Source organism: Chiloscyllium plagiosum, unplaced genomic scaffold, assembly GCF_037043375.1.
Source record: "Chiloscyllium plagiosum isolate Xiang-an unplaced genomic scaffold, Cpla_swu_hap1 HiC_scaffold_6, whole genome shotgun sequence".
Lineage (NCBI taxonomy): Eukaryota > Metazoa > Chordata > Chondrichthyes > Orectolobiformes > Hemiscylliidae > Chiloscyllium > Chiloscyllium plagiosum.
Genome location: NW_028270144.1, coordinates 57,605,298 through 57,626,965, shown reverse-complemented (window position 1 = coordinate 57,626,965; position 21,668 = coordinate 57,605,298). Strand labels below are relative to the sequence as shown.

The 21,668-nt window shown below is 39.4% G+C and overlaps 1 protein-coding gene across 1 annotated transcript in view; it reads left to right on the top strand.

Annotated features, from left to right (window-relative positions):
- Positions 1–21,668, top strand: part of LOC122551047 (deuterosome assembly protein 1-like) — a 149,804-nt gene that overhangs the window by 32,727 nt on the left and 95,409 nt on the right. Inside the window, exons 4-6 of the mRNA XM_087988543.1 lie at positions 113–208; positions 10,873–11,010; positions 20,792–21,025. Of these exons, the coding sequence (XP_087844669.1) occupies positions 113–208; positions 10,873–11,010; positions 20,792–21,025 (468 nt within the window). The remainder of the gene's footprint in view (positions 1–112; positions 209–10,872; positions 11,011–20,791; positions 21,026–21,668) is intronic.

The following is a 21,668-nucleotide window of genomic DNA, read 5'->3' as shown; positions in this document are numbered from 1 at the left end:
TGAGCCAAGTGCTGGCAAATGGAACTACATTAATTTATATCTTGTCGGCATGGATGAGGTCTGTTTCCAAGTTATACATCTCTATGACTCTATGATCCATTCTGTTTCACAGGTGGATAAGCTTCATCAGCAGTTAGAAGACTTTGGGAACTTTCACAGGGAAATGATACATAAATGTAAAGAACGACTTAAATCCTTTAAATCTGATGTAAGTGAAATATATTTTGCTGGATGATTTTTAATCAAAGTTCAATTTCAAAATACTGGAATATACTGATTAGGCTTGTAAACAAATTTTAAAAGTGTATGTAACTTCGCTTAAAATTATGATTTGTAATTCTTTTTCCTGAGCTGTTCCTGCATACCATAATTGCAAGCAACCGAAATTCTGCTTGTGGACCTAAGTGGGGCTTCTGTCTCAATCCTCAAATTATATTGCAGAGTTGAAACAGCTTTCAGAGAATTCCTAGTCAAGGATTTTTTTTATAAAGTCTCACTTCACTTTTGGCTTAGCAGGAGGATCTAGATAAAGATTCTGAAACTTTTTTTTAGTTCAACTAGCATGCATATTTTTCATTGCTTTATAATGTGAGCCATACTTTCAAACCCCCTCATAATGTTACATTTCACATAATCATCTCTCATTGTCCTGAATGCTAATAAATATGGGCACAATCTACTCAACCTTTGATGATAAGAGAACCTTTATCTCCGAAATCCGCCTACTTTGGAGCTTTTGGAACTTCTTCCAATACAAGTATATAACTATGTAAAAACAAAGGGCTCTAGAACTGTATACAATATTATTGGTGCTGTTTCACCTTTGCAAGTATAATTGTAATAAGTCTTCCTACTTTTGTAGCTTATCTTCTTGCAAAAAAAGGCTAACGTTTCCATTCACTTTGAGTTAATTGGTAGACCTGAACACTATCTTTGTGAATTGTGTCAGACACCCAGATCCCTTTTGATACTGCATTCTGCAATGTCTCTGTTTTAAATATTATACTGCTTTATTTTCTTTTGCCAAAGCAAACAACTATGCACTTTTCCACATTATATTCCATCTGAAAAATGGTTGTTGCCTTGCTTAAGACTCATATTTTGTATCCTCATCATCACTTGATTTCCTAGCTGACTTTGTAGATGATTTGTTGGTGATACAATGTACTCAGCCCATTCTTCCAAGTGATTAACAAGATCATTAATAGTTGAGACCCCTATTCTCAGCTGTATGTCACTAGGATCATTGCATCTGGATGCACCAATAGTTTACTAAAATGGTGTCGCATATCCAGGTAAAGCAAATGCATATCAGAAATTACATTTTTACATTTTACATTACATTACATTTTTTTTACATTACATTACAGTGTGGAAACAGGCCCTTCGGCCCAACAAGTCCACACCGACCCGCCGAAGCGCAACCCACCCACACCCCTACATTTACCCCTTTTTTAACCTAACACTACGGGCAATTTAACATGACCAATTCACCTGAATGGTGAGGAAATTGAGTCAGTAACCCATCCGAAATCTTGCAGTCATCTGTCCTATTTGCAGCAGAAACTTTGATACAAATTACTCTTGGCAGTCATCCACATGCTCACCAAAACCCAACTATCCCAGATGAATGTCTTGAGTGTTTAGATTGTAACTGTCCTTCCCTTGTCATTTTTTTCAAAATCCCTGTCTAGTTCAAGATGCAATTGTCCTTTTTAGAGGAGTACAAGTAAGGAATTGAGCTATAGTATTGTATATCTATGACCTTTCTATATCTCATTCATACTTCGAAAATTGATTATAGGGAGTTTTTTTAAAAATTGAGGTTACTCAGATAACCAACCAGTAGATGATTGGCACAGTAGAAGGACTCCAATTCAGTATCCATGATAAACAAGAACACCACAGCAGGTGTAGGCCATTCAGTGCCTCCAACCTGTTCTGCCACTCAATGCGATTGTGGCTGATCTGTAGCCTAACTCCTAAAGCTTTCCTTTGGTCCATTTCCCATCATACCTTTGAACAAAAATATGTCTATCTCAGATTTAAAATTAGCAATTGAGTTACCATCAACTCTGTTTGAAGAGTTACAAGCATCTACCACACAGTGTGTAGAAGTGCTTTCTAAATCTCTCCTGAACAGTCTAGCCATAATGTTTAGACTATATCTTGTTCTAGGAACACAATCAATAGAAATAGTTTACCTTTATCTATTCTGTCTTTTCCTGTTGATATCTTATAGATTCTGATTAGATGACCCCTTAACCTTTGTATCAATGTTTTGTGCCTACATTGCACTCCCTCCAAGGCCAACATGTTCTTCCTAAGATGTGGTGCCCAGACCTGCTCACAATATTCCAAATGAGCTCCAACCAAGTTTGCAACATAACTTCTACATCCTTGAACTCCAGTCCTCCAGAAACAAAGGCTGGCATTCCATCAGCTTTCTTGATCATTTTCTGCACCTTTTTGTGGCATTTTAAAGATTTGTGGACCTGAACTCCCAAGTCTCTTTGGACATCCATTGTAGTTAACTTCATACCAATTAGAAACTGTCTTTTTTAGAAGTATCTATCCTTTTTATGGTGCAAAATAAATAACTTCACATTTGAACTTCACTTTGAACTCCATTTGCCACAGTTTTGCCAGTTCACTTAGTCTATCAATACCCCTTTGTTATTTTATGTTATCATCTATAATGTCTACAGTGCCACCTAACTCTGGGTTATCAGCAAGTTTCTTCATTTACATGCAGATTGCTGTTACTCCAGCAATTGGAGGGAATGTAGCAACAATCCTGAATTTGAATGGTTTTCTCTGAATTCTTCCTAAAGCTGTTACCTCTTCAGCTGACATGGCTAAAAAAAGTGTAATGTTGCACATACAGTGATCAAATGGACTCCAGAGTAGTGATGATTCTTGATATATCAGTCAGATTATACAGTGCCGAGGCAAAAGTGGGTACTGCAGATGCTGGAGATCAGAGTCAAGATTAGAGTGGTGCTGGAAAAGCACAGCAGGTCAGGCAGCATCCGAGGAGCAGGTAAATTGACGTTTCGGGCAAAAGCCCTTCATTTGGCTGATGAAGGGCTTTTGCCCGAAACGTTAATTTTCCTGCTCCTCGGATGCTGCCTGACCTGCTGTGGTTTTCCAGCACCGCTCTCATCTTATACAGTGCTGAGCCAATCTTCTTGCTCATGACAAGGCATTCTCTCTTTAATAACAAACTAGATCTGATATCCACTTCTAGCCAGATTGTGATTATGGTGTTCCTTATTAGACGATGATCTACTCTTGAATGCAATCAATAGAGCCATATAAACAACACAGAGACTTTGGCAAGATAAGGAAAGTTAATTCATTCTCCTGCATAGACAACAAATGAACTAATTAGCAAGTAAGTTACCACAACTGTCAAAGAGCTGACAGATTAGGAAAAAAAAACTAAACTATAAAAATTAACACTACATGAGTGCTGGCACAAAATTGATGGGACACATCGAGGGCACATGATTTCACAAAATTAAATATTTCATTAAAAAAATTATGCTTTGTGGATTTTTATACTTAACAGGCTTCTAGCTATTTTAGAGAAGCAAAGCGAAGATTGAATACTCAATGGACTAGACAGGTCATCGATTGTCCAAAGATTGCTGGAACAGTGACTCTCTCTACATCTAATCACCCCAATTCAGAAAGGTATTCTTTACCATACCTCCTTTTCAGGATTCAAGTGGAGAAAATAATTGGAAATGGAGTTGGGTGCAGCCTCAATCTGTCTATTTTCTGCTTTGGTTGCTTGATGCCAACCATCGGACTTTGTGTCATAGATGTCTACAGCATAGAAACAGGCCTTTCGGCCCAACTTGCCCATGCCACCCAGTTTTCACAATTAAACTTGTCCCATTTGCCTGTATTTGGTCCATATACCTCCATGCCTATCCTATCCATGTACCTGCCTACACATTGCTTTAATGACAAAATTGCACTCACTTCCACTGCTTCTCTCTGAGACGACCCTCTCTGAAAAAACTGACTCTCTGGACGCTTTGTATCTGTTTCCTCTCACCTTAAAGCTATGCCCTTTAGTTTTTGACTGCCTTACCATGGGCAAAAGCTGTTGGCTATCTACCTTAGCTATGCTTCATGATTTTGTAGACCTCTGTAAGGTCATCCCTCAGTCTCGGATTCCAGGGCAAAGAAGTCCCAGCCTATCCAACCTCCCCTTATTATTCAAACCTTCCTGTCCAGGAAACTTCCTAGTAAATCTTTTCTGAACTCTTTCTAGTTCAACGATCACCTTTCTACAGCAAGGTGTCCAGAACTGCATGCAGTACTCCAAGTGTGGCCTCACCAACATCTTGTACAGATGCAACTCCTATGTCTCAACTCCTATGTTTAGTGCACAGACTGATTGAAAGCAAGCATGATGAAAGCTGCCTTCACTGATCTGTCTACCTGTGGCTGCACTTTCAAGGCACTAAGAACATGTACTCTGAGATCTCTTTATTCTGCAACACTCCCCAGGACTCTACCATTGACTGTGTAAGTCCTGGGAGAAAGTGAGGACTGGAGATCAGAGTCGAGAATGGGGTGCTGGAAAAGCACAGCAGGTCAGGCAGCATTGGAGAAGCAGTAGAATCAACATTTCAGGCAAGAGTCCTTCATCAGGAATGAGGCTTGTGGGCCGAGGGAATGAAGAGATAAATGATAAGTGCCAATGGACAGCACAGTGGCTCAGAGGTTAGCACTGCTGCCTCACAGCGCCAGAGACCCAGGTTCGATTCCACCCTCGGGCGACTGTCCATGTAGAGATTGCACATTCTCCCCGTGTCTGTGTGGGTTTCCTCCAGGTACTCCGGTTTTCTCCCACAATCCAAAGATGTGCAGGTTAGGTGAATTGGCCATGCTAAATTACCCTTAATGTTAGATGCTTTAGTCAGGGGTAAATACAGGATAGGGGAGTGGGGCTGGATAGGTTACTCTTTGGAGAGTCGGTGTGGACTTGTTGGGCCAAATAGCCTGTTTTCATACTGCAGGGAGTCTAATTATGAGAGGGGGTGAGACTGGGAGTTAGGTAGATGGAGGTGGGGGTAATGGTGATAAGTCGAGAGCAGGGTGGAGCAAATAGGTGGTAAGGAAGATGGACAGGTAGGACAGGTCATGAGGGTGGTGCCGGGCTGGGAGGTTGAAACTGGTATAAGGTGGGGGGGGGAGGGGGGGGGGAAGAGGGGAGGGGAAGTGAGTAAACTGGTGAAATTTACATTGATGCCATGGGATTGGAGGGTCCCAAGGCAGATGATGAGGCATTCTTCCTCCATGTGTCGAGTGGTGAGGATGTGGTGATGGAGGAGGCCCAGGACCTGCATGTACTTGGGCGGATTTGAAGTGTTCGGCCACAAGGTGGTAGGGTTGATTGATGTGGATGTCCCGGCAATGTTCTCTGATGCCCTCTGCAAGTAGGCGTCCTGTTTCCCCAATGTAGAGGAGACTGCATCGGGAGCAACGGATACAGTAAATGATATGTGGAAGTGTAGATAAAACTCTGGTGGATGTGCAAGGCTCCTTTGGGGCATTGGATGGAGGTGAGGGGGAGGTATGGGCGCAGGTTTTGTAATTCCTGCGGTGGCAGTTGCCCGAGCCGGGAATTGAACCCGGGTCTCTGGCGCTGTGAGGCAGCAGTGCTAACCACTGCCACCGTGCTGCCCCTTTTGGTCTTTAAGGGCCCTGTTTTCTCCCTATTTACTCTTGCCTGTCATGTACTTGCAGAATCTTTTTAGATCCTCCTTTACCTTATTTGCCAAAGCTGTGTTGTGTTTTAGCCCTCCTGATTCACTCTTGAGTGTACTCTGACACTCTATACTCTTCAAGGAATTCACTTGATCCCAGCTGCCTATATGTGTCATTTGCTGACTCCATTTTGTTGCCCAGGCCCTCAATAACTTTGTCATTCAGGATTCCCTACTCATGCCAACCTTACACTTTACTCTAATGAGGGTTCAGGGTCAGAATGTTCCTATTAATTTGAAGGCCTCCCACTTATCAAATGTCTTTTTGCCTGCAAACAGCCTCTCTAGTCAACATTTGAAACTTCCTGTCTAAATTGGCCTTGGTCCAATTTAGAACTTCAGCTTGTGGATCAGATATATCCTTTCTCATAGCTATTTTTAAAACTAGTGGAATTATGGTCAGTTGTCCCAAAGTTCTCCTCCACTAACACATCTGTCACTTATTTCACAAGATGATGTCAAGTTTTGCTCCTTCTCTGGAAGGGCCATCCACATACTGCATGAGAAACCTTTGCTGAACACACTGAACAAATTTCTCTCCATCCAAGCCCTTAACACTATGGCAGTCCCAGTCGATGTTAGGAAAGTTAAAATCCCCGACTATTACAACCCTATTATACTTATAGCTATCTGCGATTTCCTTACGTATTTGCTCCTCAATCTCCCACTAATAATTGGGGGGCGTATAATACAATGCTCTCAAAGTGATTTCCCCCTTTTTATTTCTCAGTTCTACCCAAACAGACTTGGTAGATGAACCCCCCACGCATGTCTTCTCTCAGTACTGCTGTGATGTTCTCCCTAATCAAAAGTGCAACTTGCCGCTCTTCCCCCCGACATCTTGCCTCCCTTTCTATCCTTCCTGTAGCATCTGTACCCCAGAGGATTGAGCTGCTAATTTTGTCCCTTCCTCAGCTTGTTTCTGTAATAGCTACAATATTTCAGTCCCATGTACCCATCCATGCCCCAAGGTAATTTGCCTTTCCTTATAGGCCACTTACACTGTAATTAATGCAGACTTACTTTGTCTCCTGTCATGCTGTTGTCTGTCCTATCTAATACTAGGATTATGAACTCTGCCTTTATTATTTAACTTTGTCTCACTGACATCTGTGCTATCCTTCACCTTCTCTTTCATCTCCATTCTACTTTGGGTTCTACTCATCTGCTGGACTATTTTAAGCCATCCTAGTTTAAACTCAACTCCATTTCAAGAAGGAATGGTTTAAATGGCTGTGCGAGACTTGGAACCTCCAGTGGTGATCAGGAAATGTCCAAGATCTATAACACTCCAAAGATTGTCAGAAACCAGGCATCCACTCAATTCTTCTGAACTTGGCTATAGTGATAGGGTCAGCATGCAGGACCAGGCACAGGAGCATCAAGCAGATGTAACAGAGACTGGAACAAAAGATTGAGGAATCATTCTAACTTCTCATCACTGCTAGCTTTGGTATGCAAGCACGTGACAACTGTCTCCATTGGGAAACACTGCCAGCTGCCTTGGTCACCTGGGTCTCGTAGAATGCTTAGTAGCTGCATATTTGGTCATTGTAGCTGTGGGTTCTTAGCATCATTAGCAAGGCAAGAGAGGGATGAGGGACCTCAAGCTCTCACCAGCTGCCCTTCTTTTTGTGAAGGTATGGGGCCAGCAAACACCCAGACAGACAGGCACCGTAGCACCTTCTTCTCAAGACATGCTAGAGATTCTCTCCCCCTTCACCACCTCGTTGCCTGTGACCCCAATGCATGCACCAGGTCAAGTTGAGGAGAGTGAGCCTGTCTCCAAGAAGTAAAGTCACTAGAGGGAGTGCCCTTCTAGATATAAAGTTGTAGGGGCCAACTGCCACTGACTTCTATGTTACCAGGACCTAAAACAGGCTCTCTTCACCAAACCTCCAAACATTGAGTCTGTGTCTAGACATTGTGGAAGGGAGTAAAGGTAAAAGAAACCTAATGAGGACATTCCAGTGGCAGTGAGGTGGTGGAGGGGGATAGAATCTCTAGCATGTGTTGAGAAGACGCTACCATGGTGTCTGTTTGTCTGAATGTTTGCTAGCACCACCATAAGGTAAATCATGATGTAAAGTGCCATTTGTAAATACATATTCGCTTGCATTATTATATCATCTGCTGTAGTCTTATTGTATCTATAGGATTGGCACCCGTTCCAACATCTGAAAGATGTGGAGCAGCTTCAGCCATCACAAAATGTAATCTATTGCTGCAGCCAGACATTGATAATTATTTAACAACAACAAAAAAAGACATTTTTGGAAAATCTCAACGTATCTGGCAGCATCTCTGCAGAGAAAGCAAAGTTAATGTTTTGGATCCAGTGACTCTCCTTCAGAACAGATGATAGTTAGGAAAAGGTTGGTATTTGTGCAGAAGACTGGGCTAGGGGAGAGGATATGAGTAAAGGATTGGAGGAGATAGAGTCCAAAGAGAGAGAGAAACTTAGTCTGGTAGACAAAAGACTGGGTAAAATTCTGGTGGGAGAATGATTAGCTGCTAATGGGGACCATTAATACCTGACAATAGGTTGTGTGAGATAGGTTGTGTGTCCTATGTGATAACAAGGACTGGTCTGTCAGGGGTGGGGTAAGGCATAGGGGAAGGTGATCAAGCACTGAACACTCTGATCTACTCTTTCTTCATTTCCAACATGATCCCAAACCTCCATGGCACCTTCCCCTGCAATTGCTGAATGTGTAATATGTGTCTGTTTACTACCTCCCTTCTCACCATCCATGGCCCAAACACACACCTGCGCAAGACTTGAAATCTCCAGTGGTGATCAGGAAATGTCCAAGATCTATAACCCTCCAAGGATTGTCAAAAACCAGGCATCCACTCAGTCCTTCTAAACTTGGCTATAGTGATATGGTCAGCATGCAGGACCAGGCACAGGAGCATCAAGCAGATGTAACAGAGGTACGGGAGACTGGAACAGAAGATTGAGGAATCATTCCAACTTCTCATCACTGCTAGCTTTGGCATGCAACACCTTCCTGCATTTCACTCCATTTAGTTTGCTGTATTTGCTACTCATAATGTGCTCCTTTACATTGGAGAAACAAAATGTAGGTGAGTGACCGCTTGAAGAATGCATATGTTCTGTCTGCAAAAACAACCCTGACCTTTATGTTGCCTGCCACTTCATGCTGCCATGTTCTCTGTCCAATATCTCTGCCTCAGGCTTGCTGTTGTGTTCCAGTGAAGCTCAGCGCAAAGCTGGAAGAACAACATCTCACTTCTTGGGAACTCTTCAGCCTTCTGGACTCGATATAGAGTTCAACAACTTTAGGGTTTGAGCACCTTACCCCTTTTATCTTTCCCTCACCCCCACACACTAGGCTTTGTCATCGCATGGGCTGCTATCACACAAAACTCATTGTCAATCACTAATGATTCCTGTTAGTAATGTCAGCTGCAGAGGTGCCCACTTAGTGAACCCGCCAAATCCAAATGACTTGGATTCCACCCCTGCCCCAACTGGCTGTGGTCAAATCTCCAGATTAATCTTTCCACCAGTATTGCAATGAACTGATACACAAGGCCCTGACTGTTTTTACTTGACTTCCTGTGCTGACTATACCCTAATCCTTGCCCTCCAATCGCACAAATCCCCAGACTTGCAGTGGTCAACCACCTAATTATCTGTGGCCAAACTCCCAGACTAGAAATATCTCCCTTTCACTCCATTAAACATTCCTTCCTTTTGCTTTTACACAGTAATATGTCTGACACACAAACTGTTGGAGTATGCAGCTTTGACCTTGACACTGCACCATGCGTACAGCAGTATGTCCACTCCCATTAGGACTTTTCAATGTACAAGACACTGTTTCCTACAGCCACAATCTTCCTGACCCTCCCTCTGCACTGAAACACCACCTGTAAGCCAGAAGATGCCTGGCTGTCCAACTGTACTAAAGCAGTAGCTCAAAGCCAGAGAATATCTAGCTGGTCTATCCAGTAATGCTACTTCTATGCCAACAAGTGTGTAAAGTTAATAAACTAACTAGGACTTGACACTGACATGCAAACTTGACTGAAACTCACTTAGTTTTTGTCAAGTTTTTGAAGTGCATAGTTAATTGGGAAGGGGAAGTTAATAGGGTGTAATTAATAAGGTGCAAATGCATGTTAATAAGCTTCTTATCTTCTAACATGAAGAGTTTGATTGTGTAATCTCCGGAAGGAGAAGTTAATTGCAAAAGTTTTTCTCAACAGTACAAATCTGATCTTTGGACTGATTAAATCATTGTGCTTATCATTATTCTCATCACCTCAGAGAACATATTGCTTCCGAGGTATTGATCTTTCTGGAGGAAAAAGATACCTGGCAATTGCTCTCACTTCTATTCCCAAAGTCCCAAGTAAATTACCATCAAACATTGGAAAATGTGCTTTGCTCATTTACTATGTTACCAACTCCAAGAAAGTGCCAGACTTTACTGAAAGTTACTTTGCCTATACTCTGGCTATGTTATGACAATTCTGAATAAACATTTTCACAGTTATTATTTACAATGCTGTTATATAGATTAAGCTGCATACTTGAGCTGAACATTACTCTTAAGATTTGCAACCCTGGCACATCTTTCTCAGTAACTTTCTTTTTCCTTAACCTGAATTATATTGCTTTAGTCTCCAGAAATCCATGAAAGATTTAGTAATAAAGTGAATGTAACTTGTTGGACCTTCAGTTTTCAAAGATGTATTCTCCACATACTGCCGTTTTGCTCAGGGCATATGGAAAATCTATTTAGTAATTGAATAATAAATTAAATAATGGAATAATTATTCAATAGCATTGACCAACACACACACTTTCTCAGATGAGTGTCTTTGTAATACTGTAGTGAAGGGCACTTCATATTTACAGTATGTGCTGAAGCTGAAAAGGACATCACTAGTTATTCTCTACCAGGTAGGTTCAGTAGGCTGTGATCTACATCCCATTCAATCCTCCTGATGTGTGGAGGTGCATCGGTGAAATGAAGGAAGTCCAATGAAATACGTAAGCTTTATTTTATACAGTTCAGTTACTTATGATTTGTAGTTGCATCTTTAGCTCCATAAACTACAAAGTAGTTACGAGAAACTACAGAAACATCAACTGAAGCATACCAGAGACACATGCAAATTACAGATCGTTGGTGAAAATGCGGAGAGTCACTCAAAGCCAAAGATGCTAAATAGCAATTTAGAGGTAAGTGTCTTTGTTCCAATTATGATTGTAATGTTTTGAATATTTTTGCATTGATTTTGTTAATGACACATACTCATATGTTCAGATATGCTAGTATGGCGGGCAAGATTTTATTTGGCATTGTATAATTGGCAAACTATTTACCATGCTGATTAAAATGTTGATCTTTTGTACAATATTAAGAAGGATAAAAACCATAGATTTGGCAAATCAAATTTATTTTGAAGCAGCTGATGTTTTACTCTAATAGGATATGTTTACAATCTTGTTTTTAATCAATTAATTAGTTCCACCTCTCAAACGGGACACAGCAAGCTTGTTTCCTGACACAGTGCAACTGCAAATCAGGACTTTGAATGTGGAAATCAATGGATCTTGCAGCATTAAAATAATTCAAGACTGAAAATCCTATTGGCATCTTTGGCCATTCTGAATTTACATAAAGTTTAAATCTGTATATTTTTATGATTAAATTAATGAACTCTACAAGAAGTCAAATGTTGAGCACGTGAGGTGGAAATCTGCTGCATAACCACAAATTTGATATTGTAAAATACGTCTTATCGCCCTACAAAAACAAACTTACATTAAATTACCAGTTACCTTCAATTGCTATTAAGCTCTGGGTGACGTTTTCACAATTTTCTCCATTATCCATTGAATTGAGAGCTCTAGAGGAATTTTGGCAAGAATAGTTGTCTAAAAATGCCATTGCCGGTGCTCTGTTAGGTCTGTGTATAGGACTATTGGTTATCAGTAAGTAGATGGGGTAGAGTAGGAGCAACTAGAAGAACCAAGGGAGTTAGAGGATTTGACCCACATTGAGTCTTGAGGGGACACTTGAACAAAGTCAGCCACATTTTAGCAGTGAGATTGTAACTGAGAGTTATCACCAGCATCATCTAGAACTGAATCCTTAAATTGGATAATGAACAGCACTGCTCTTCTCAACCAAGTTACCATGAACACTGAATTTCTCTACTATAATGTTATTCCAGGTTGAAACAAGTGACCATAGTTATGCTTTGCAGTTCACCATGCTCCTTTTTTTGTTTTGAAAATGAACACTTCTAACAATTCCATGATCAATCCAAGCAAAAAAAAAAGCACTCTGCTTTATTTATATATTACTGAAGTCCCCAGGGATGAATAATAACTAATAGGCAGAATCTTCAATGAAATAAAACATTCCCAAACTCTCTTTCAAAGAAAGATAAGAAAACAAACTATGCCTCTGAAACACAAAAGCAGCTTTTAGGTCTATGGACGAAATTCCTGAATGTATAGTCACCAGTGGTGAAGACCTTTTTAAAATCAAGAATATTCAAGAAGCTAGAAATAAATCAGCTTAGATAGCTCATATTTGGAAGGTGTTATAATACCAGTGTAGAGAGGTCAGTGGATAGCATTCCTGCCACTATACCAGAAGCTCCATTTTCCAGGACACCAATGGACACTTGAGGGAAGTAAAATTACAGGACAATGGGGATAAGGAATGGCTCTGACTGAATTGTTGTAGGCATATTGCTGGGGTGTTGGTGTCAAATCAATGGTCTAAATGGCTGCCTCCAGTGCTGTAAATTATTCCATGGCTCCATGCTTCATGACAACGTATTAAGGCAGGGTAAAAGTCAGGTGACAAAGAAGTGGAAAGCTGTGGAATCAGTGGTTAGATATTAACTTGGGCTCAATTTGATAAAGTTTGCCAATATCTGATTTAGTCTCAGATAGTAACCACCTTTTGGTTGATGCAAAGGAAAGGAGTTGATAGCTGGGTAACCACATTAGGAACAGGGACAAAAAAAATTGTCTTCTATCTTCCTCATAATTTGAATGCAGATCTGTTCATCTCCTCGGCGCAATGGACACACATACTAGTTTGGTATATGGTCTTAACATAATGTATGAGATGTACTCAATTTTCTCAGACCTGTGAATAGAATTCTGACTGAATTATTCCAATATGTCGTTGTTGTGCAATTTGTTTGTTTGGATATGTATTGGAGATTCAAACAAGCTCTCTGGCTTATTACTAAGCATTCTTGATTATGAAGCACATGGAGTGTTTCTGTGATTTCACCTTTTTTTTATTGGAACATAGCAGTTTGATGTTCCTTTACTTTCAGTTGGATGTTTCCTGAACTGTGAAGGCTGAATAATTTCAGAGTTCAGTCACTATACTGTGTTGGAAGGGATTCCCCAGTTTCCAGCTTAAAATTGTGGCCATGAATTATTGTTCACAGTTTTCCCTTATTATTTAATGGATAGTGCAGATCTGCTGAGATACCTTTTAGCTTTGGAGCTGGGAATTTTTAACAGTGCCACATGACTTGAAATGGCCTTTACTTGATGGTGGCAGATTGTGTTTTTAATGGATAATCTTCGCTCTGATGGGGTCTTTCCCCACCACAGTGGAATAACAGGACAATGGCAGTTCTCAATGCCTCCCACTTTTGCATTTTAGCTGGAATACTGGTATTTCTTTGGATGATGAGCCGTATGTCACATGTTGGACCTTGTGAAGGCTTTCAATCCCCAAGAATTAAAACTCTATTTTGCTTCCAGAAAATCCTTGACACCATTAGCAACTTGATCTAGGTTATCTTTATATTGAAATGGCTCAGGTAGTAGAGGGGCTTTTCCATAATGAGACTAAACCTAAGAAGGTTAACTTAAGCATATTGTGTTGGGAATCGGATTGCACTTTTAGTTTTGTGTAGCACTGGAGGTTATCATCACAGTTTTGCTGTTTTCATGTATTGTTGGTCTCTGCACATTCTAATGTCTCCCAACTGCCCCTGCTTCTGTAATCTGCTTAGTCTAAGTTCTTTGAGGAGAAAGTGAGGTCTGCAGATGCTGGAGATCAGAGCTGGAAATGTGTTGCTGGAAAAGCGCAGCAGGTCAGGCAGCATCCAGGGAACAGGAGAATCGATGTTTCGGGCATAAGCCCTGAAGAAGGGCTTATGCCCGAAACGTCGATTCTCCTGTTCCCTGGATGCTGCCTGACCTGCTGTGCTTTTCCAGCAACACATTTCCAGCTCTTAGTCTAAGTTCTGCCAGTTTCACAGGAGTATGCCTGATTTGAGGTTCTCCTCCATGTTATGCTGATTTTTGCTTACCACTGGTGTCTACCTGCTGAGACCTTTTTTTTATTTTGCTGCTGGAGTCTGTCTACTTGGTGGTCTGGTTTCTTCATTTATTACCTTCAGATTGTTCTAATCTTTCCTGATTTTGCTTAATTTTTTCATCTGACTAAAGTGAGATGGGAGAAACTGCAGCAACATTGGAAAATGGCTGCAATTGCTCAACTTTGTTTAAGTTTGCTAGCCAGTGGATGTTTCTAGGTGCCATTCCTGCTGTTTGGAGGGAACTCCTACTGAGGCCATTATGTTTTAGCATGCTCAGTGTCAGACAGTGCAGGTCTTTGTAACCAACAATTTCTGTTGAATAATATACTGTCTATATAAAGGTAAGAGCTCCCAATACAGCTCATCATGTAGTCTGATGTCATCAGCCATTCTATTCATAGCTGCTTCTCTTAATATAATTCCCAGAATAACAAATGTTTAATAGTTGATGGACTTTTAATAATCTCTTTTTAGAATTTAATATTATTTAACATTGGAAAAAAAACTGTACACAGAATATTAAAATTATATTAATTTGCCCTGGCAAAATGTTGATCATGCTATTAATCTATTTCATAAGAGCACCCACAAGAATGTGAAGCATTGGATAGTTTTTGGATCAACTGAATAATTGTTCTCCATATTATTTAATTTGAGAGTCAAGTAATAGAATCATAAAATCCTTACATAGTGAAAAGATAACATTTGGCCTGTTGAATCTCCATCAGCCCCCCGAGGAGCCTCCCATCCAGACCCAGCCTCTTACCTTATCCCTGTAAACCCACATTTACCATGGCTATTCTACCTAGCCATGTCACTGGACACTACAGGCAATTTAGTAAGGCCAATCCACTTAACCTGCACATCTTTGGGCTGTGGAAGAAAACCCACGCAGACACGGGAGAATATGCAAATTATTTATAATCACCATGAAAAAGCTATGGAAAAAATAGGTTTTAAGTCACTGGAATTAATAGTGAGATATTGCAGTGGTTTGAAAGCAAGAAACCAGCAAGAAAGTGAATATAGATATATATGGATCTAGGAGAAAGTTAGGACTGCATATGCTGGAGATCAGAGTCAAAAAATGCTTATACATGGATCTATTTGGTAACTGGTTATCACTGGTATCTTGCAGGGATTTTTGTTCGGTGTAGTGCACTTTGCTATTTCGATTAGTGATCTAAATTTCGCTGAAGAGCAAGGTAGGCAGATTACACAAAGATGCAGGAGAGCTTTAGGACAGTAGATGTTGCTGTACACTTCAGTTCGATCTTGATGTGTTGGGAACCTGATAAATTATGCTTAGAAAAGTGAAGTAGTATGCATGTAGACACATTTTTAATACTTATGCATACATCATTCAGTGAAAAATATTAAAGAAGGTGAGGAAGAAATGTTGACATTTCAGAACTTGTAAGGTTGAAGGACCTGTTCCTGTGCTATTTTGTTCTTTGTTCTCTTTGTTTTTAAATAATCTATTATGAGAGAAGGTGGACTATTTTGTCCTATACAACACCTTAGGTTAAATTTGGATCAGTGTCCAGTTTTAAATATTTTTCATGTTGATTGAGTGATACAGGTTTTGGGAAAGGTGTAGAAAGGATGACTCCTATAGGTCTCAGTTAAAAACATCTTTTTCATTATTATACATATTTATCGGATATGTGCATCACTGGCTATACAGACATTTGTTGTCCATCCCGAGTGCCCTTGAGAAAGTAGTGGTAAGCCGCCTTCCTCGAATGCTTTAGTCATTGACTGTACATATGCCCACAGCGGTATTGAACTAGTGATACTGAAGGAAAAGTGTTATAGTTTGAAGTCAGATGGTGTCTGACTTGGAGGAGAACTTGCAGATTCTGCCGTGTCTTTCTAGGAATCCAGGAGGCTGGTTTGGAAAGTGTTTTAATTGAGCCCTGTTGAGTTGAATCAGTTAAGTTAGATGGAGTTGGGTAAGATATTGTGAGTGAAGTCATCTTTGTAAAGGAGATTGCTGAAAAGAGATGGGGCTTAATGAAGAGTAGACCAAGGGATAATCGGATGTTCAAATGATGAAGAGAGTGTATTGTCTTCAAATTGGTAGTTTGTTTTATGAGAGGGCAGACTAATGATCATGGTTTTAAGTTACATCAGGCCAGACCTAAGTTAGGTGACACGAGATGATTCTTTTCTTCTTTCGACTCCAATTCACTGAAGTACTTCGATCAGGAACTGAACCACCTGGCTGATTTGGGGATCTATCCCACTTAGAAAATGTAGGTACTGCCTGTAACTGCTAAGAATGATCAGACACTGAATTATCTCCTGGAATAGTTTTAACTGCAAAGGAGGCCATGCAAACTTCTCAAGTTTTCCAAAATTGATGGAAAGAACAAACAAAGATATTACATCTGTTACAATACATTTGGATTTTCAAAAAGACTTCAACAAACTACTGTAAGGTAACCATGTGACACAAATCACATGAAGTGGAATCAAGGGACAAATAGGAGAAGCAATTTTAAAAAGAAAAGCTGACTACAAAACAAAAGGCAAAGGTCAGGTAGTTGATATCTAGCCATTTTACAAAAGATGTAAAGTGGTAAACTACACAAATTGATACTGGGACCACTGTTGTTTGCAATTTGTGAATGATTTATTATTGTTAATATAGAAATGAAGTGATATTGTTATATTAAAAAAAGAACAATGAGGTCCTGCAGGTAGATTTCAAGGAATACTAATCTGCAGATTACTCCCTATGCCACTTGCTCCTAAATATAGAACCAACTGTTGTACCTTCATTAAAGAAGATTTTTTTTGATAAACCAATTATTGTGTTCAAGAGCACTGGTTGACAGAGCTTTTATTCAAAAGCTGATCATAGTTAAGATACAAAGTTAAAAATCACACAACACCAGGTTATAGTCCAACAGGTTTAATTGGAAGCACACTAGCTTTCGGAGCGACGCTCCTTCATCAGGTGGTAGTGGAGGGCTAGAAATAAAATATTCATTACACCTGCTTCAATTTAACAAAATAAATCAGATCCACTCTGGTTCATCCCTCAGGGCAATGCCTGGAACAATCAGAGTTAGCCTGTCCAGATCAAATGTAAACAAAACTTGCCAGTTAAATGTCAGCTATGATCTAAAATGGTGCATTCTTCAAAGCAGTACCTCCACCAATCAATCAGCTGTCTACTGTCATGATTATAAAGTGTTATTTCACTTTGCATTGGTATTCTTGTGAATGCCTGGTGCATGCAAGATGAAAATCTAAGTGTCTTTTTCAGTAACAATCATATTCTTGATATTCTTAATCGTTTGATAGTAAAGGTTGATCAGAGGAGCGGAGAGGCCTATAGAGCTAAAACATGGTAGTGAAATATCCTTTCAACAATTCTTAAATTTATTTGAAGAAAACCTTACAAACATACTAAGATTTCACATGTACATGGAGTTGATTCACGAGTATCTAAGGAGGAACCTTGCCTTTTCACTCTCAAAGGACATTACCATAAATTCCATCTCATTTGACATCAAATAATTTAAACATTTATGAAAACTTTCCATGCGATGTTTGCCTTGTGCATAAGCATCACACTTAAGACAATGACTGACTTTGATATAGCAAAAGATAAAAGATTGCTCTTCGGGACAGAGAGGTCTACAGAGAGAATGCATGACAGTAAAAGGTCCTTTCAAGTAAACAGCAGCAACAAACAACAGACTATTAAATGAACTTGAATATGAGAATGTATAAGCTGGAAAACTGTGTATGATTACTTTCTTGTTTATAAGGGAAGAAATGATCAACATTGGCAACGTTGGTTTCTCCCTAAAGAATCAAGACACATCTTGGTATATGAAGTAACCAAAATAATTTATATGAATAAAAGAAATCAGTTAAAACAAATATTGTCAGTTAAACAGACATTATCTCATCTTTAATGGTAGTAGCAAGGAAATTTATAATGTGTTGACAATGATTGAGTGGTCTGTGGGCAGCCAGGTATCAGTACATTGAAAATCAAAATAGGTGACAAAAAAAGCACATCAGCATCTACAAATCTTTCTTCACATACATATAAAATGGAGGATTAATTATCTGGAGAAATTTTTTTTTAACTGTTTCTTTCACTGGATGTTGGCTTTGTTGACAAGGACAAAATTTGTTGCCTAGATGTTTACAACATAGAGGTAATTTACCTCATTGTATCTGTGTCGGTTAACAGCAATCTGACTTCACTAATCCTATTTTCCATCTTTTGCTTCATAGTCCTGCAGATTACAAAAAAGCAAGTGAATATCTAACTATTGCCTAAATGTTATGAGAATATCTGATTCAACCATCCTTTCAGACGGCAAGTTCCAGTCTCTCTCTACCCTCTGCGTGAAAAACATCCCTTCAAGTTTCCTCTTAGATTTCTACCTCTTCACTTTAAATATATGGCCCCTGTTATTGACCTCACTCTACTAATGGACAAATTGCCTTGTAGCCACTTCATCTATGTCCCTCATAATTTTAGCTACTTCATAAAAAAATTAGAATTAGATTTTATTGCCATGCGTACTTAAGTACAGAAGTACATGAGTACAGTGAAAAGTTCAGAATGTCACTTTTCCTGACATCCGTCTTAGGCTAGAGGTATGTACCTCAGAACCTATCAAATGTTTTCTCCATTGCTCATGCCCTCCAGCACACACAACATCTGGTAAATCTCCTCTGCATCCTCTCTAGTGAAATCACTTTCTTCCTATACTATGGTGTTCAGAACTGCACACAGCACTCCATTTTTGATCAACCAGCGTTTTATACAATTTCAGTCAAATTTCCCTACATTTGTATTCCCCCCTTCAGCTCATAAAGGCAAGTACCTCATGTGTTTTCTGACAATTTTATCCAGCTGCCCTGCTATCTTCAGAGGTCTATGGATATGCACACCAATGTTGTTCTGATCATCGGTAGTTTCCAGCATCCTTACTATTCAGAGTGTAATCCCTTGCTTCCTCAGTTCTTCAAGTGCATTACTTTGCACTTTGCTGGGTTGAATTCCATTCCTAAAAATTAGTCTTCAATCACACTTTATCTCCATTAAATACATCCAGCACATCATAAATAGCAATTCAATAAAACTTGTCAACTCTAAAATAAAGCTCCAATAATAATGAAGACGAAAGGGTTCTATAAAGCTGTGATTATTGCTGAAATGTTTCACACGACTTTGTCGAAATGGCTCACAAATTGGTGATCATAGAGAATTTATAGTTCTTTAAAATATCTGAAAAGGACAACAAATTAAGAAGTGATCCTCCATGAGACTGAGACACCATTGATCGAAAAGCTGAGAGGAAGAAAGTGAAAAAGAGGTTACTATGCTGCAGATAAATGTGAAAGAGGACTGTAGACAGGAATTAGTCAACAGGAGTTAGTCAGCAAGTCAGGTAGGACGACTGGATTCTGAAGTGTTCCTAAAACAAATTTAGGACTGCACTTACTGTTTATTTCATTTACAAATGACCGAATACCCAAAATTAGTCTCATTCTGCAGGTATAAAGGCAAGTCAGGTAGATCCAAGCTACCATGGGAGCTGAGAGTTGAGAATATTCTGAATTGTGCCTATCATTGAAGATTGGATGGGTAGAATCCCACTTCAGGACTTATCCAATAACTTCTGTTTAAAAGAAAAAGACCAGATTTGTGCAGGCAAACATTAAGCTTGAAATAAACTGCTTGGCTGAAATTAGTACCTGGAAAGCAGAGTAACTGCATGGGATGTACATCTGCCTTTTGATATGCAACTAGTAATTCATATCAACTGTGATATAGCTATTAATTTTCAGCTTAATTTACATTGATTATGATTCACATAGTGAAGTAATTTCTTCATTTGGGAGTCACTTGACAAGTTTGGGGATCATAAGTTCCTCTTATTTGTATTCCATTGAGCTATGTAGCCAAAACAATGTCCTTTTGGGTTTTTTTGGTTATTTCTGTATTTTCATTGAACGTTCAGCCTACCGCGATTCATAGGGAACAAGTTCTCCTTTTTGCATCCCTCTATATTTTCTCCAACCCATTCTCTTTGATTGATGCCCATATTGTGGTCAGGTTGAGTGGATTCCTACCATCAATAGGAATCCCAGCACACCAACTAAAAAGACTTCATCCAGAAGACTGCTACAGCAGCAGAAAATTGGCAAAGACTATGAGGCAAAAATGTCCCAAAAGTTTGAATCAATGCTCTCAAGGTAGGCTTTCAACAAGGTGGATGATGCAAATAACTCAGAGAGAGAGAGTTTTTTTATGCATAACCAAGTTTTTCATGAATCCTTTTTTCCCTATAAAAAGAATAGTGAGGAAAGGATGTTCCCCATTGAAAGCCATGATGAGGGCTTTTGTTTTATATTTGAGGGGTTGTGATGGTGTCGTAATTTGGAGGCAAAAGTAAGCATCACTTGCTGTTGTTCTTGTACAAGGTGCTTGCCAGCTATCAGAGGGTGATCTTGCTACATTCTTTGTAGATTGCATGTTTTGCTCCTCTTCGTTGTCTCGATAAATGAACAAAAAAATGAGAATTAGTTCACAGTTTATCACTGAGCATTTCTTTCAAAGTGTATTTTTATCCTAACTAAGGACTTTTGTTATGACTCTTTTAAATCAACAGGCACAAAGTTCTGATGCTTACTGGAATTGCAGGAAGCACATTGAGCTATGTGAATCAGAAATAAAGTACTTAAAGAGTTGCATAGAGAGTGCTCAAGACACCATACAGAGTGATGAGACTATCATTGAGCAGCTGAAGCTTAGCATTGAGCAAAAAACCACTGATGAAGAATTGAACCGGAAGGATCAACAAAATCTGTTGGAAGAAATTAAATGTTATCAAAGGAGATGTCAGGTATTTGGCGATGTCATAAAATGTTGCAAACATGTACTTTATGTATCTCCTACACTTAAAAGTAATAACGACAAAAGAAAATAAACGTTCCAATAGCATTAGAAGAAATGTTGGTCAGAAACAAGTTTTTCACAAAGTATTTCACATTATTTCCAATTTCCAATTAGGGAGATTAACTGTGCCACTTCTTGAAAGATGCGAGGTCAATATTCATTTATGTAATTAGGCCACTACATGCAGTCAAAATAAATGGAAGCAATATACTGCTTAATTTTTCACTGATTTGATGACGTTGCTGCTGTGCTGATGCCACAGAAATGTGAAGTTGGTAATGCCGAGCTAATAACCTAGGGGCCTTAACTGGTAATCTTAATACAGGAGTTCAAATTCCATCACAGCAGCTAGGGAATTTACATTCAATAAATTAATTAAATCTGAAATGAAATATCAATGATGGTGATGAATATTGTAGTAGAATTCTATCAGGCTCACTACTATCCTTTAAGGAAATTAAAACTGCTGTCCTTATCTGGTGTCTCTTTTTATCTGACTCCAGATCTATTGTCAATGGAGTTATCTTTTAATTGTCTTCTGAAATAGTCTAGCAAGTTCACTTGCATTAAAATAGCTGCAAAGAGGCATA